Raw genomic sequence first — 18,003 nt, 5'->3', positions numbered from 1 at the left:
CCTGGTTGCTGCAGGCTCCACCTGGCAGAAGGGTTACACCTAGATCATTTATGACTTCAGCTACATGAATGCCTGCTCCAGAGTTTCAAATGACAACTGTAAGGTGGGCTTTCACACTAGAACATTTTTTAAAATGACAATATATCCAGCTGAACAACATTTTCTAGGGCTGCCTGAGTCCATTGGCATTTTCCTCTGTGTTTGAAAAAGAGTTTACTTCCTTCTCAGCAAATGTCTCCCTTTGCCTGACTCTTATTTCAGTGATGAGCAGGAGAGGGCATGTAAGGCCCTGGTTAATATACCATGGCAGACTGAAGGGAAGTTTGTGGTTTCCTTTCCTCTAAAAGAGTCACTCCCCTCTGGTAAACTGCCCCCACCAAGGATGATTTTCATTTCTGGGACTCAGGAAAAAACTGCAGTAAAGCCCATTTTTTACTTTTGGAATGCACCAGATTGCACCAAAGAGGTATTTAAAAAAAATGTTCAGGATAGGAGACCTGTGGACTTTACACACATACATTTCAGTTGCCATCAGCTGCAGCATCAATACACTCAGGAGATTTTCAGGAACAAAGTATAAAAATATCAAGCAAATGGACTTGATATAAGTTTGTTTCCCCCGTTGTGCTGCCTTTGATGAAGTATTTTAGTTTACATGGGAAAACAAATGGACACAACTATCATAAATATTGCTGATAACAAATATTGCCAGAAAGTGACTGACACTGGTACAATTCCACTGGAATCTAGGTGATGGAAACAGCCTCCTACCTTCCCTTTCTGCTATCATCACCACTCAAAGTGGATTTCAATCATCATGGGTTTTCCATACATGTATAAAAGTGCTATAGGGTAGCATGGGGCATGAATGCCTCAAGTTCCCCAGGGTGTGTGGGGATGTGAAAGGGGCACAGTGGTGCAGAGAAGGGGAGACAGCATTGTGGGGGTGATCTAGTTTGTCAAGGAGAACATTAATAGATTACTTAATTGTGGGCTATAAAAATCAGCATACAGAGAAAGATTCTGATAGTAGAGGTCTCTTTGATCTAGTGGACAATGATACAATATCCAATGGCTAGAAGTTAAACTGGAGAAATTCAGACTGGAAATATTTTTATTTTTATTCAGACTACCCATTTTTAACAGAGGGTAGTTAACAATTGAAACAACGTATCATGGGATGTGATAGATTCGCTACCACATAAAGTCCATAGTAGATGTTTTTCTAAAATATAGGCTCTAGTTCAAGCTTGATACAGGAATCACTGGAAGGAATTCTCTGAGTTATGTAGTGCAGGAGGACAGACTAGATGACCATAATGTCTTTTTTTACTTTAATACCTATGAATAGTTTCTTCACTTTTTTTTTTACTGTTGCTGCTCATTGAGCAGAGGTTTCCATTGACCTGTGCAGAAAGACTCCCTGATCCTTTTCTTGATTAGTTACAGTTATTCCTTTAAATGTACACAGGAAACTAGAAGGGATGTGGGCAATGGCTGACTGGAAGACAAAAGAACAGGAAGGGGAGGGATAGCTCGGTGGTTTGAGCTAATCACCTAGCATTGTGATCTGTGGCAAAATCAGTACTTGGTCCTTCTAGTGAAGGCAGGGGGCTGGAGTTGATGACTTTTCAGGGTCCCTTCCAGCTCTATGAGCTAGGTATATCTCCATATTATAGGAAAGAGTGAGATTCACCATAATGGCAGCTACTGTCACTATCTCCTGGAATCTACAGTGACACGGTTGGACTATCTATGTCATAATTCTCAGAGATGTCCTGACTGAACCAGGCCAGAGAGAGGGAGCCAGATGACATGGCACCTCCACTGGCTCCAGTTAAAACTTGAATATCACCTGGAAAGTGAGATTTTGTCATACACATTGTCCCCCTCCCCATTTGTTCTTTTCCTTCCCCACCTTATTTCTTCTTTTTCCTATCACTCTTCTCGTAAGAATCTGGCTTAGACAGCAAAGACTGTATTTCACAACACTGCTGTGAGCCTGTGACAAGAAAAGTAGCCAAAAGCTGTGCCCTAAACAGCCTGATGCTGTTTGCAAGTCTTGGAGTGGCCGATAAGACCATAGGCATGGCCTATCTTTGTCCAGCAGTTTGCCTGCAAGTGAGGGCCAACACCAGAGACAGAACCTACCTTTTCTATCTTTGCTGTTCTTTTCCTGCTCCCTCTTGTGTGTATTTGTCATGATTTGTTTTTTAGGAAATGGGATCAGACTTTAACAACAACAGTGACAATAACAGCTCCAGCTCAGCTCAACTAACTTTTCTTTTCCCTAGAAAGACCATTAGTACCATCCTTAATACTATCAGAGACTCTCAGATGGGGGAAAGGGGTGGTCTTTCTAAAAACTCTGCTCAGGGAAAGGAATAAGAGATGTTGTTAAGATGAAAGTCTCCTTTAATACTTTGCATTTCAAAGGCTTTAACTGTTTTCCCTATATTTAATAAAAGGTTACAAGGATTTTTAAAGGTGTATTTGACATGGTACTAAGTAGGCTGAGGTTAAACCAAATCTGTCCAATGCTGGACAGTGATGAGGTCATGTCAACACGTTTGATGCTTTGGGGCTGTATAGTCCATCAAATTAACACAGTACACCCATCTGTAACCTTGTACTATTTTGGAAAATGATCATAGAATCATAGAATATCAGGGTTGGAAGGGACCTCAGGAGGTCATCTAGTCCAACCACCTGTTCAAAGCAGGACCAATTCACAACTAAATCATCCCAGTCAGGGCTTTGTCAAGCCTGACCTGATCATTTATTCTTACTCTGGCTCTCCTTTAGTTGACATGGTCAAACATTTGACTAGATCAGAAGCCCTCAGGCTTTATCATTATCACAGCCTATACAGGCGAATCTCATCTTACACGCATTTAACATGCGCGAATTCAGCTTTGGACGGTCAGCAAAAACAAAAACAAAAAAAAGAGAAAAAATAACAATTTAAATACTGTACCTGTAATGCGGGAAATTCCGCCCGCCATTACACTCAATGTAATTTTGACTATACGCGATTTTTGCTTTATGCGCTGACAGCAGAATGTAACCCCAGAGTAAGGTGAGACTCACCTGTACACCTAGATGCATCCTATACATTTTTTACAGGTGGATTCAACGGTTGCTGCCCTCCTGTTCTCCAGTATAACTGTTGAGTTTATTGAGGAATTGCATATTTTTGTGATCAGCTCAGCTCTTTTACACTCTGTCTATACTACGAGCTAGGGCTGTGATTCCCAAACCTGTGGGCATTACTTCTGCTAGTATAAACAGCCATGTATAAATAAACAGTATAAACAGCCGTGTAGCCCTGATAGCAGCAGCAGAGACATGGCTCAAGTACAAACCCTTCTGAAATTGGTGAGCATGGCTCGGCATCCTTTGGTGAATAACGAGACAAAGAAATCATTTAGCATCTCAGCAATGTCATGATCTTCCTTAGTTGCTCCTTTAGAGCTAGTTGTGTGCCTTTAAGCTCAGCCCTGTGTGAATTCCTTCCCTGCTCCCACTTTCTCCTGGGTGGTAGTACTCTACAGCAGCTTCACCAGAAGCAGATTACTATCCTGTCCCCTATGCTGGCTGGACTGGCTAACATTCCAGGGGGTGCAATCAAAATTGGGACAGACAGCAGCCTCACAGAATTTGCTCTCCATCTGCATCCAGAGCAGGAAGATGTCTTATTCTCCATAATTCCTTGCAAAAGCCTGGGCCACAGTTTGGTCCTTCACTCCCTGATAGTCCAGTGGCCCAGCAGCCCTTTTGCAGGCTTCCTGCTTCTGTTCTATGGAAAGAATCTCTGGTAGGTTTTTAAACCTTGGGCTAACTGCACTTCAAATCTCCTCTTTGTTCTTCAATTCCTTCTTGCACGTCACCCACTCTGGTTTGTTCATTTCTATTGGCTTCCCTAAGGTTTGGATTTCCATTTTCTGAAGGATACCTGTTTTCTCAAATAGTGTTACCAGACCAGTTTTGCCTTTCTATGCTTTGTTTTTATTTTGTTTTATTTATTTTTTTTGCTTAGGGGGTATTCAATGACTCTATTAAGGAATGTTTAAATAGCCTCCATGCTGAATCAAAGGATTTCAATTTTCTTTTGATTTTTATGGCTTTTTTGATAAGATTTCTCATTTGTTTGAAAATCTTTCTTTCTACAACTGAGTGTCACAGTGCTAGGTTTTGGTTCTATTCCTCCCCCGGGAATGTTGAACACAATTGTATTGTGGTCACTATTACTTAGGGCTTGTGTACATGGAACAGCAAAGTGCTCTAGAGAGGGGTGATTTGTAAAGCACTCTGGCATGTTGCACCCTAATGTAGACTATGTTAACCTGAAGTAGGTGCGTTTTCATGTTAGAGCACTATAGAAATTACACCCCTCTACAGGCCTTTGCCATGCCATGCAGACAAGTCCTTAGTAGCTCAACTATCTGACTTCAAATCATGTATTATTATTTTTTCTTTGATTGGATGACTTACGCACTACACTGAAGTACTTTTAGATGTCTGGATATCCAATCTGAAATTTGCTTTTGGTGGATAGTCAAACCTTTGGATTTTAGATTTGCTTTTCACAAATATTTGTTCTAGTAAACACTCAAAAATTTGCAGAAAGCTGCCAAGAAACAGTCATAAACACAGTGGGATTGAAACACAAACTGGAAAAAAAACCTCTTATCAAAAGAAAGCAGGAGAATGCCATGTTGTGTAACCAAATAATCTGATAATGCAACCTTCAATATCAGATTTAAGACAAAAATCATTTGTCCATTTCACACTAAGGTGTGCTCACACTGTCATGTTTATGCACTAAACATGGCTTAGTGCAGTGTACATTGGGGAGCCATTATTTGAGGAAAGTGCTTTACTTTGCATTATTCCAAGAGTTACTATAAAAATATTTGAAGTCCTATTGGAAGCATAGCACTCTTGGAGCCTGGGTCATTTTGCAGAGGTTCTTTGGGAAGGTATGATATATGCAGGGTCACATTAAGACATGGGCACTTGTGCAGAATCATAGCTATCCACTGAAAGTTTCTAGTGATCATGATGGCAGAAAAAGGCTTGAAATGAGTGTCACTAAAAGCAGAGAGATCTGCCTCAGTCTGCAACAACAGCTATAAGAAGGTGGCAGATGCCCGACTCATCTCAATAGAGTGTTAACTCCAAGACCTACATCTTGGGGGCCCTGCCAGCCCCACCCCGGCAGAAGACAATGTCTGTGGTAGGAGGAGAGGACTGGACCTGTGTGTGGCACTAGTGAGATTACACTCTTCCCCTTCACCTGACACAAACATGGAATGCAAATTCACTGAACTTACATCCCAAGAGACACCTGGATGGACCTTGGTTTGGGCCATTTCAGCTGAAATTTTCACAGATGTTTAAGACCAGAAGGGACCTCTCTGTAAAATGATGACTTTTCAATCCTGCATGTGATCCAATCCAAAATTTCAGGGAGTGTCCTAGGCATCAATGGCCAGAACCATATTGATTTGGAGAAAATCAGGGAGAGAGGAACCGATGCATCGGGGGAAGGGAGGTAGGAGGGCCCATGAAAAGTCCCTGTTATGGGGGTGAGAGGGGGACCTTGGAATGGGGACACAGGTGGAATGGGAGGCACACAGAACCCCTGGTTGGGGGTGATATTAGGGAAACCTGCTATGGGGTCGGGTGCCCACAATCCCCCTTCCAGAGGGGAAAGCAGGAACAGAAGGCATGGGGGAAAGTGGAAATGGGAGTGCACTCAGAGCTGCTGGCAGGAGAACGGGGAATGCCAGGCACACAGAGCCCCTGGCAGGGGACAGATGGGGGAGTTGCAGGGAGTCCCTGCAATAAGGGGTGGGAGGATAGCACCCAGGGATCCGGGAGGGGGGAGAAGGCATGCAAAGGGCTCCTTGTGGGTGCAATTCACTCAGCCTGCACAATCAATGATGTGAGCGACCCCCTAATATAATTCCATTTTTCATAACTGTTACAATTTACAATGTACAGACATTCAGCTCACTGGTCAGTGATTCCCCAGATCACTCCAAGCACATTGCAAAAATAGAGATACAACATTTGCGACCCTGTAACTCTCTTGTGTGGCAGCCGATGACAATGAGAGTTTGCATATTTTTGCTATCAGCAGAGTCACTTCACGCTGAACCTCCTTCAGAATGTTTGTAACTATTTGAACCAGGTTACTAATTTGTACCAGCACCTCTTCTTCAGACCCCTCAGTCTTTGACAGTGCCTCATTGCTGTTACCTGAAAAGAGTAGGTCCAGAGTAAGATTGTCCCCAACATCCTCTGTGGTGAAGACTAAGTCTGTGCCTACACTACAGCGCCTGGAATTACTTCAAGTCAAAGTTGCAGAAACTATCAGAAGCCTGCATCCCAAGAAAGGGGAAAAAAAATCATAGGCAGGAGTTGTAGACCAAGTTGGATGAGCAAGCATCTCAGAGAGGTGATTAAGAAAAAGCAGAAAGCCTACAAGGAGTGGAAGATGGGAGGGATTAGCAAGGAAAGCTACCTTATTGAGGTCAGAACGTGTAGGGATAAAGTGAGAAAGGCCAAAAGCCATGTAGAGTTGGACCTTGCAAAGGGAATTAAAACCAATAGTAAAAGGTTGTATAGCCATATAAATAAGAAGAAAAAAGAAGTGGGACCCCTAAACACTGAGGATGGAATGGAGGTTAAGGATAATCTAGGCATGGCCCAATATCTAAACAAATAGTTTGCTTAGTCTTTAATGAGGCTAATGAGGATTTTAGGAATAATGGTAGGATGACAAATGGGAATGAGGATATGGAGGTAGATATTACCACATCCGAAGTAGAAGCCAAACTTGAACAGCTTAATGGGACAAAATCGGAGGGCCCAGATAATCTTCATCCAAGAATATTAAAGGAACTGGCACATGAAATTGCAAGCCCATTAGCAAGAATTTTTAATGAATCAGTAAACTCAGGGGTTGTGCCGCACGACTGGAGAATTGCTAACATAGTTCTTATTTTAAGAAAGGGAAAAAGAGTGATCTGAGTAACTATAGGCCTGTTAGTTTGACATCTGTAGTATGTAAGGTCTTGGAAAAAATTTTGAAGGAGAAAGTAGTTAAGGACATTGAGGTCAATGGTAATTGGGACAAAATACAACATGTTTTTACAAAAGGTAGATCGTGCCAAACCAACCTGATCTCCATCTTTGAGAAGGTAACAGATTTTTTAGACAGAGGAAACACAGTGGCTCTAATTTACCTCGATTTCAGTAAGGCATTTGATACAGTTCCACATGGGTAATTATTAGTTAAATTGGAAAAGATGGGGATTAATGTGAAAATTGAAAGGTGGATAAGGAACTGGTTAAAGGGGAGACTACAACGGGTCGTACTGAAAGGTGAACTGTCAGGCTGGAAGGAGGTTACTAGTGGAGTTCCTCAGGGATTGGTTTTAGGACCAATCTTATTTAATCTTTTTATTACTGACCTTGGCACAAAAAGTGGGAATGTGCTAATAAAGTTTGCGAATGACACAAAGCTGGGAGGTATTGACAATACAGAGAAGAACCGGGACATCATACAGGAAGATCTGGATGACCTTGTACACTGGAGTAATAGTAATAGGATGAAATTTAATAGTGAAAAGTGCAAGATCATGCATTTAGGGATTAATAATAAGAATTTTAGTTATAAATTGGGGACACATCAGTTGGAAGTAACAGAGGAGGAGAAGGACCTCGGAGTATTGGTTGATCACAGGATGACTATGAGCCGCCAATGTGATATGGCTGTTAAAAAAGCTAATGTAAAAGCAGCAAAGAGTCCTATGGCATCTTATAGACTAACAGACATTTTGGTGCATGAGCTTTCATGGGTGAATACCCACTTCGTCGGATGCATGTAGTGGAAATTTCCAGGGGCAGGTATATATATGCAAGCAAGAAGCAGGCTAGAGATAACGAGGTTAGTTCAATCAGGGAGGATGAGGCCCTCTTCTAGCAGCTGAGGTGTGAAAACCAAGGGAGGAGAAACTGGTTTTGTAGTTGGCAAGCCATTCAAAGTCTTTGTTTTGTCCTTTCATGGATTGAGAACTGGTTAAAGGACAGGGAACAAAGGGTAGGAATTAATGGTAAATTCTCAGAATGGAGAGAGGTAACTAGTGGTGTTCCGCAAGGGTCAGTCCTCGGACCAATCCTATTCAATTTATTCATAAATGATCTGGAGAAAGTGGTAAACAGTGAGGTGGCAAAGTTTGCAGATGATACTAAACTACTCAAGATAGTTAAGACCAAAGCAGATTGTGAAGAACTTCAAAAAGATCTCACAAAACTAAGTGATTGGGCAACAAAATGGCAAATGAAATTTAATGTGGATAAATGTAAAGTAATGCACATTGGAAAAAATAACCCCAACTATACATACAACATGATGGGGGCTAATTTAGCTACAATGAGTCAGGAAAAAGATCTTGGCGTCATCGTGGATAGTTCTCTGAAGATGTCCACGCAGTGTGCAGAGGCGGTCAAAAAAGCAAACCGGATGTTAGGAATCGTTAAAAAGGGGATAGAGAATAGGACTGAGAATATATTATTGCCCTTATATAAATCCATGGTACGCCCACATCTCGAATACTGTGTACAGATGTGGTCTCCTCACCTCAAAAAAGATATTCTAGCACTAGAAAAGGTTCAGAAAAGGGCAACTAAAATGATTAAGGGTTTAGAGAGGGTCCCATATGAGGAAAGATTAAAGAGGCTAGGACACTTCAGCTTGGAAAAGAGAAGACTAAGGGGGGATATGATTGAGGTATATAAAATCATGAGTGTTGTTGAGAAAGTGGATAAGGAAAAGTTATTTACTTATTCCCATAATACAAGAACTAGTGGTCACCAAATGAAATTAATAGGCAGCAGGTTTAAAACAAATAAAAGGAAGTTCTTCTTCACGCAGCGCACAGTCAACTTGTGGAACTCCTTACCTGAGGAGGTTGTGAAGGCTAGGACTATAACAATGTTTAAAAGGGGACTGGATAAATTCATGGTGGCTAAGTCCATAAATGGCTATTAGCCAGGATGGGTAAGAATGGTGTCCCTAGCCTCTGTTCGTCAGAGGATGGAGATGGATGGCAGGAGAGAGATCACTTGATCATTGCCTGTTAGGTTCACTCTCTCTGGGGCACCTGGCATTGGCCACTGTCGGTAGACAGATACTGGGCTAGATGGACCTTTGGTCTGACCCAGTACGGCCTTTCTTATGTTCTTATGTTCTGAGCTGATGTTGTCAAATTTGCAGATGAACTGAAGCTCAGCAGTTTCTCTTTGAAGTCTGGTCCTGAAGTTTTTTTGCTGCAGGATGGCCACCTTAAGATCTGCTATTGTGTGGCCAGGGAGGTTGAAGTGTTCTCCTACAGGTTTTTGTATATTGCCATTCCTAATATCTGATTTGTGTCCATTTATCCTTTTCCGTAGAGACTGTCCAGTTTGGCCGATGTACATAGCAGAGGGGCATTGCTGGCATATGATGGCGTATATTACATTGGTGGACGTGCAGGTGAATGAACCGGTGATGTTGTGGCTGATCTAGTTAGGTCCTGTGATGGTATCGCTGGTGTAGATATGTGGGCAGAGCTGGCATCGAGGTTTGTTGCATGGATTGGTTCCTGAGTTAGAGTTACTATGGTGCGGTGTGCAGTTACTGGTGAGAATATGCTTCAGGTTGGCAGGTTGTCTGTGGGTGAGGACTGGCCTGCCACCCAAGGCCTGTGAAAGTGTGGGATCATTGTCCAGGATGAGTTGTAGATCCCTGATGATGCATTGAAGGGGTTTTAGCTGGGGACTGTTTGTGATGGCCAGTGGAGTCCTGTTGGTTTCTTTCTTGGATTTGTCTTGCAGTAGGAGGCTTCTGGGTACACATCTGGCTCTGTTGATCTGTTTCCTTATTTCCTCGTGCGGGTATTGTAGTTTTGAGAATGTTTGGTGGAGATTTTGTAGGTGCTGGTCTCTGTCTGAGGGGTTAGAGCAGATGTGGTTGTACCTCAGTGCTTGGCTGTAGACAATGGATCGTGTGGTGTGCCCGGAATGGAAGCTGGAGGTTTGAAGGTAGGCATAGCAGTCGGTAGGTTTTCAGTATAGGGTGGTGTTAATGTGACCATCACTTATTTGCACCGTGGTGTCTAGGAAGTGGGCCTCCCGTGTAAATTGGTCCAGGCTGAGATTGATGGTGGGGTGGAAGCTGTTGAAATCGTGGTGGAATTTTTCCAGAGTCTCCTTCCCATGGGTCCAGATGATGAAGATGTCATCAATGTAGCGTAGGTAGAGAAGGGGCGTGAGTGGACAAGAGCTGAGGAAGCATTGTTCCAGGTCAGCCATAAAAATGTTGGCATATTGTGGGGCCACGTGGGTGCCCATAGCGGTGCCACTGATCTGGAGGTATATGTTGTCATCAAATTTGAAAAAGTTGTGTGTGAGGATAAAGGCACAGAGCTCAGCAACCAGTTGTGCTGTGGCATCATCAGGGATACTGTTCCTGACAGCTTGTATTCCATCTGTGTGTGGGATGGTTGTGTTGTTAAAAAAGCTAATGCGGTTTTAGGATGCATCAGGCGAGGTATTTCCAGCAAAGATAAGGAGGTGTTAGTACCATTATACAAGGCACTGGTGAGACCTCATCTGGAATACTGTGTGCAGTTCTAGTCTCCCATGTTTAAGAAGGATGAATTCAAACTGGAACAGGTACAGAGAAGGGCTACTGGGATGATCTGAGGAATGGAAAACTTATCTTATGAAAGGAGACTGCAAGAACTTGGCTTGTTTAGCCTAACCAAAAGAAGATTGAGGGGGGATATGATTGCTCGTTATAAATATATCAGAGAGATAAATATTAGGGAGGGAGAGAAATTATTTAAGCTTAGTACCAATGTGGACACAAGAACAAATGGATATAAACTGGACACTAGGAAGTTTAGACTTGAAATTAGATGAAGGTTTCTAACCATTAGAGGAGTGAAGTTCTGGAACAGCCTTCCAAGGGAAGTAGTGGGGGCAAAAGACATATCTGGCTTCAAGACTAAGCTTGATAAGTTTATGGAGGAGATGGTATGATGGGATAGCCTAATTTTGGCTATTAATTTGGCAATTAATCTTTGATTATCAGCAGGTAAGTATGCCCAGTGGTCTGTGATGGGATGTTAGATGGGCTGGTATCTGAGTTACTACAGAGAATTCTTTCCTGGGTGCTGGCTGGTGAGTCTTGCCCACATGCTCAGGGTTTAACTGATCACCATATTTGGGGTCGGGAAGGAATTTTCCTCCAGGGCAGATTAGCAGAGGCCCTGGAGGTTTTTCACCTTCCTCTGCAGCATGGGGCACTGGTCACTTGCTGGAAGATTCTCTGCAGCTTGAGGTCTTCAAACCACAATTTGAGGACTTCAATAACTCAGACATAGGTTAGGGGTTTGTTACAGGAGTGGGTGGGTGAGATTCTGTGGCCTGCATTGTGAAGGAGGTCAGACTAGATGATCATAATGGTCCCTTCTGACCTTAAAGTCTATGAGTCTATGAGCCTATGCTGGCATAGCCCCCTAGTGGAGACACAGCGAATGCCGACAGAAGGGGGCTGTTGGTATAGTAACACCACTTCCCCAAGCAATGTTAGCTATGTTGACAGAAGCTCTCTTCTGTTAGTATAGTTGCATCTATGCGGGGGGTTTGTCAGCATAGCTATGTTGCTACCAGGTGTAGTTTTTCACACCCTGGCTGACATAGCTATGCCAGTATAAGTTTTAAGTATAGACCAGACCTGAGGGAAAAATTGCTTAACTTTCCAGCAATTTCCTTAATTTCCAGAATTTCTCCCTGGTGGTGTAATGGACCTACTGATCCTCTTGCAGGCATCTTACTTCTGATGTAATTTCTTGTTATTTTTAAATACCTTGCATTGTTTACGGTTCAAATTCTATTTTAACTCCTTAATTTTCTTCTTACATGTTGCCTGATGTAGTTGATCTTCCATTTCCTGGGCTTCACTAGGGTTGGATTTCCATTTACCACTTGACTTCCTGCTTCCCTTTCCTTCCAGCGCCTACACAGAAATTTCAAGCAAAGAACCCTAAAAAAAGCCTTAGGATGCACTGAGACACTAAGCTAGTGGTCAGCGGCAGGATGGAATAGTATAGAAACAATGCACTCCGATGCCTGTCCCAGCAGCTGTCTGTGATGCCTCTGAAGCAAGAGGTAAAAGACAGTACTAGTGAGATTTGTGAAAGGAAGTTCACTGCATTACTTTTCTGTCAAGGGCACAAAATCTGCTGGATTTCTAGAAGATTTTCTAGAAAAAAATCCAGCAAAGCAATTCAAATGGACAAACTCTGACAAGAGGTTGCTTAAAAAAATGTTACTAGAGATTAGGCTTCATGAAATTTTTGTGCCAGGGTTTTGTTGCTATAAAATCTTGTCCCTTTTTCTATGGTAATTGACAAATTCAACAGTTTACATCTCCATAAACTTTAAAATGTAACCCAAAATCTGTTTTTTAATTTACATTTTTTTCAAAGTGAGGATAAGGATTTGTCTATATGCAGTTAGTGTGCAGGGTTTCAAACACCAGTACATCACAGCGCACAGAGAGTTAGTGTGCAGCATGCTAGAACACTTCAGATTTACACCTCAGCTTGCTGTGCACTAATTCACCATATAGACAAGCACTAAGAATTTCCCATGGTTCTAATTAGTTTGTGCCCCCTCTGTAACTATCACTGCATACTGACATACGGCCATATGCAATACTTTATCTGACATCTCAGTTTCATCATCCATAAACTTTCATGGTTAAAACTCTACCAGTCAGTGGCAGTCACCCACTAGAGTCACTTTTCTATGAAAGAGTGCTCTGCTGCAGGATGGCATTCAGAGCAACCCAGTGAAAAACACTCAATCACTGCATCATTTCCTCCTGTGGCTTTGTGCTTATTAATTATGGGTCATTTGCTTTCAAACACATATATTCACATACACACACACAAATTAAGACTTACATTTTCAATAATACCCCAAATTTTCAGGTGCTTCCATTTTTAGAGCCCACCTGGAAACACTTTTTGATTGATTTCCAGAGCTGCTGAGCAAGTACAATGGGAAGCCAATGGGAGCTGCAGATACTGAGTGCCTCTGAAAATCAGACCCAAAATGTCTTAAATCTCCAGGATTCCTCTGCCATGCTCACACAGCCCGTTAGGAAAATGTGCCTCCTGGCAACTGGATCAAAATGAGGAGGAACTTTATAAAATGGAGTGAAACTGTTTGTAGAACAATAAGGCACAAGGGGAGATTTTAAGAAAGCATGTGTGGTGGACATTTTCAGCCATTACCTGTGGGTGTAGGTTTATGGAGGGCTGGTTTGGGGAGTAGGGCCCCCCAAGATCATTCCTGAGTAGGTTATCGCTGTGCATCTTTGTTTTGAGGCAGGTGATATAACGGTTACAAAAGTCCTTGCACAATTCATTCACCTTCTCCAGCTCCAGCAGATGAATTCTCAAGACCTGAATTGCTTTCACCATCTGAGAAGGATAAACAAAGAGAGGAGGTCAATGCATATCCACTGGCTTTCTAGTAACTACTAGAATCATTGGGCAACCCAAGGAACTGCTAAGGATGAGTATCTGCAAGATTACCTAGGAATTGCTAATGAAGACAATCTGATTAAATAACCTAGTGTACAATTTGCCACATAATCCTTTTTAGGCCTGCAGTTCAGATCTGTTGGTGCTAGTGCAGAAAAGCAGCCTTTTCAAACAGTGCAGCTTTTTCACTAGTGGTAAAAGAAAATAATATTTTTGTTGCCATGGAATTCACCAATCTCCACTATTTGGAGATGCAGAAACTCACTGTAATTACCATCCCAACTAAAATAAATGCCCAAAGAAAATTTGGAGACTAAGCATTGGATGTAAAAATGTGTTTGATTATTCTCTACTGGCCACTCTCTCTAACAAGATTTCAGAGCAGCAATGTGGCTGTGAGCTTTCCCTAGAGCAAAACTTGGGCCTCATTAAAATGTATCCCATAAATGTTAAAAAATGTACACATAAAACATTCCTCTCATGGAACTGAAACTTTAAGTTTTACAGCTTCAGTTTGAAATCTTGCATAATATATAAAATTCCAGCTATTCACTGTGGGGTGATAAAGCCAGTTTTATATAACAAAAAGTCTTTACATGTCAAAGGATTTTTTTAACTTGCAAATTGTAGTGATCATCTTTACAAACTGTTAGTCATAGACTGCTCCTGGGTTGAATGGCTACACACATTTCAATAGCCTTGCCATCAATTGCCCTGATGAGCCTGCAGTGGCAATAGTAGGAGGAGGGCCTTTGGAACTCTGTTGCTATAATGAGGCCTTGCTCGCTACTAGCTCAGAGATTTATAAAAGTGGCATTAAAAAGGGGTAGGAGGAAGGAGAGGACCTCAGGAGACAGCCACATTTCTCTGTCCTAATGCACTGTGAAGGCTTTCTCAACTGAGTCACAAAGCCAGCAGGGAGACAGAATAACAGCGCCGATGAGGTACAATTTACAAATAGAACAAGAAGAGATTAATCAGAAGCATGGTTAGCCAGGGCAAACAGGGGACAAACTCCTTTTAGTCCCCATCTACTCCAGGGAATTTTGAGAGGAAGAGATTGAAAGCCCTTTGCCTTTCAGCTCCTGCTTCAGCCCCAGTAATACTGGTTCACGTCGATATGCTACCAAACCCTTGCACTCCCATGCTCCACATCCTACTTGTTTTCTCTTGCAGAAATGGGAATAACGTACAAGGTCAAACAAAACAAAATAAACAAAAAAACCCTGACCAGCACACAAATTGGGAAATTAAGTTCTTCAGAGCTATTCAGTAAATAGACACGAGAAAAGTGTAGCTCCAATGAAGGATCTCTCAGACTGGTGTATCCATCCAACAATCACATTTATGAAAGTCAATATTCAAGGGCAAAGGCAAGAAGACCTGACACACTCATATATATAAAAAATAAATCTCTCAATTATCTCAGCTCATTTGCTTAGGGTCTCTCATTTTATGTTCCTGCTTCACTGCGTAGTATATCTGTCCAGAAAAAGAGTTACAGTCCAATGGAATACGTGCGCGGGGTTGTAAAAAATACAGATGCTGAATTAATTGACTGTGCGGCACTCAGCAGCTGATTGAGTTGATAATGGCAAGATCTGACCTTTTTCTAATTTCTAATTATATGCATCTCAGCTGGGAGGAATACATGATTCTTATTCTAATGATGGCTAATGTTGCTGGCCTTTTCATCTCCTTTTTGCCATCAGCGGTGGTGGACAATTTGTAGGGAATTAGTAGTGTTAAGAAATCCTCCAGACAACACAAACAAACTCCAGCAGAAGATTTGTTTGCCCTCGCTTGTTCCAGACACAATGATTGCCTAGCAAATCCCACTCAGGAGTGTAGTGTGAAGTGGAGAGACACAAACAGAGGAGTGAGAGGCAGAAATGCTGCACCCCACACAAAAGGCGCCGTATCTGCCAAGGAATCTGGAACAGCTCCAGATTATACATGAGTGAGAAGAAAATTTCATTTCTGTCACTCAGTTGCAAATTCATTAGAGCCACTTCCTTCACTTTCCCTGGATAAACAAGGGCACTGTCACAGGTCCCCCACTGCTGATGATGCTGGGGAGACACAAATGTGTTTTGCTATGGCCAAACCCTGTGAACATCAGACCCCTGGGTCTCATTAAAGATTGAGCAACACGAAGAATAAGGCAGAGGCCTACATGGATAATAAAAGTGGTTAATACAACACCCCTGCAACAGTGGCAGCAGCATTTCTTCTGAGAGTGAGAGTAAGGGAATATAAGGTGGGCTGCCACAACGGAGAAAACTGTGCGAGGAGTGGTGGTGAGCCCAAACGTGAGAACCCTGTACTGAAACTGATGATGCCCCGCAGTGAATCTCAGGAAATATCTGTGGACAGGATATTGGCTACAGACTAGGGACTGAGTGGTTAGGCAGCAGTTCTGCAGAAAAGGAACTATGGGTTACAGTGGATGAGAAGCTGGATATGAGTCAACAGTGTGCCCTTGTTGCCAAGAAGGCTAACGGCATATTGGGCTGTATAAGTAGGAGCATTGCCAGCAGATTGAGGGACGTGATCATTCCCCTCTATTCAGCATTGGTGAGGCCTCATATGGAGTAGTGTGTCCAGTTTTGGGCCCCACACTACAAGAAGGTTGTGGAAAAATTGGGAAGAGTCCAGCAGAGAACAACAAAAATGATTAGGGGGCTGGAGCACATTATGTCAACTGCAGAATATAAGCATGAGAGGGGATTTGATAGCTGCTTTCAACTACCTGAAAGGGGGTTCCAAAGGGGATGGATAGAGACTGTTCTCAGTGGTACCAGATGACAGAACGAGGAGTAATGGTCTCAAGTTGCAGTGGGGGAGGTTTAGGTTGGATATTAGGAAAATCTTTTTCACTAGGAGGGTGGTGAAGCACTGGAATGGGTTACCTAGGGAGGTGGTGGAATCTCCTTCCTTAGAGGTTTTTAAGGTTAGGCTTGACAAAGCCCTGGCTGGGATGATTTAGTTGGGGATTGGTCCTGCTTTGAGCAGGGGGTTGGACTAGATGACCTCCTGAGGTCCCTTCCAACCCTGATATTCTATGATTCTATGATAGTAAGCACAGTGCATGTTGAGAGCTATAAATCACATGCCTCTTTCTAGGGAAGAGATGATGGCCACCAGAGTGACCACACGAAACCTTGGCTTTCATATGAAATGGTTGAGATGATGGAGGTCTAGGATTGGACGCCATCTGCCCTTCTTTTTGGGGACTAGGAAATAAGTGGAATAGAACCCTGTTCCCTAATGGGCCTCGGGAACAGGTTTTATTGCCCCCCTCTGCATTAGAGAATCCACCTCTAGTGTGGTGAAACTGTCATGAGAGCAATCCCTCGAGTGGGGTCAGGGTGGGAGATGTGGATGAGGTAGCATTCTGAACTTGATCATATAACCATGTTGAATGACATACAGGACCCATTTGTCCACTATTATTGCACTCCAAGCTGGCAAGATTAGTGCTAGATGTCCACTAAAAGGGGGTGGTCTGGGGGCATGGTGTGAAGCATATTGGTTGATGTCTCCCTGAGCATACTCAGAAATAAAGCTTCTGAGATGATAGGGCATGAGATGCGGAAGGTTGTGCCAATAAAGAACCGGAGGGATGGGGTCGCTGTGTCCTCTGCCAGCTACAAGGAGGCTCCTTGGACCATTGTTGGAAGCATTGAGGAGCTTTAAACTACTGGGTCAGCCATTGTGTGGATGCCCAGTGACTGGAGAGTGGCTCTAGAGTCCTTGAGGGACTGAACAGAGTCATCAGTCTTCTGATTGAAGAGATGAGACTCATCAAAAGGGAGGTCTTCTATGGTGGTCTGGACTACCTTTGGGAAGTGGAATGAATGCAACCAGGACTCCCTGTGCATGATGATCTCTGTACCCATCATATTTGAAGAGGTGTCTGCTGTCTCAATTGTGGCTGGCAGGGCCAACCTCACCACCAGTTTCCCTTCCTCTAGGACTGCCTGGAAATGGGCTTGATCTTGTTGGGCCAGCTTGTCAGTGAAATCCATGAGTTTACTGTAGGTATGGAAGTCTATTTTGTGAACAGAGCTAAATAGTTTGAGATACAAAATTGCATATTGGCAGAGGAAAAGACCTTGCAGCCCAGAAGGTCCAGGCACCTGCACTCCTTATCTATTGTGGTGGAGCGCAGGTGCTGTTGGTGTGCACATTCAGTAGCTGCTTAAATAATGAGAAAATTGAGTGGGCAGTGGGAGAAGATGAACTCAGATCCCTATGGAAGCTCATAGTATCTCTTCTCCAGCACCTTGGAATAGGTGTGCAGGTGTCCGGAATGTGCCAAACAGTCTGAGCTGGGTGAAGTTTGGCCTCATTGATTGGGAGGGCCACACTGGCAGGTACTGTGGCG

At 42.9% G+C, this 18,003-nt stretch overlaps 1 protein-coding gene across 6 annotated transcripts in view; it reads right to left on the bottom strand.

The window, feature by feature from the left end:
• The window catches only part of PKNOX2 (PBX/knotted 1 homeobox 2), a 651,385-nt gene that overhangs the window by 141,523 nt on the left and 491,859 nt on the right, over window positions 1-18,003 (bottom strand). For all 6 annotated transcript variants that reach the window (XM_044997252.1, XM_044997249.1, XM_044997251.1 and 3 more), the window contains one exon: window positions 13,362-13,550. In XM_044997252.1, coding sequence (XP_044853187.1) covers window positions 13,362-13,550 — 189 coding nt within the window. The remainder of the gene's footprint in view (window positions 1-13,361; window positions 13,551-18,003) is intronic.

Source organism: Mauremys mutica, chromosome 22 (assembly GCF_020497125.1).
Source record: "Mauremys mutica isolate MM-2020 ecotype Southern chromosome 22, ASM2049712v1, whole genome shotgun sequence".
Classification (NCBI taxonomy): Eukaryota; Metazoa; Chordata; order Testudines; family Geoemydidae; genus Mauremys; species Mauremys mutica.
This window is presented reverse-complemented; position numbering and strand designations above follow the sequence as displayed.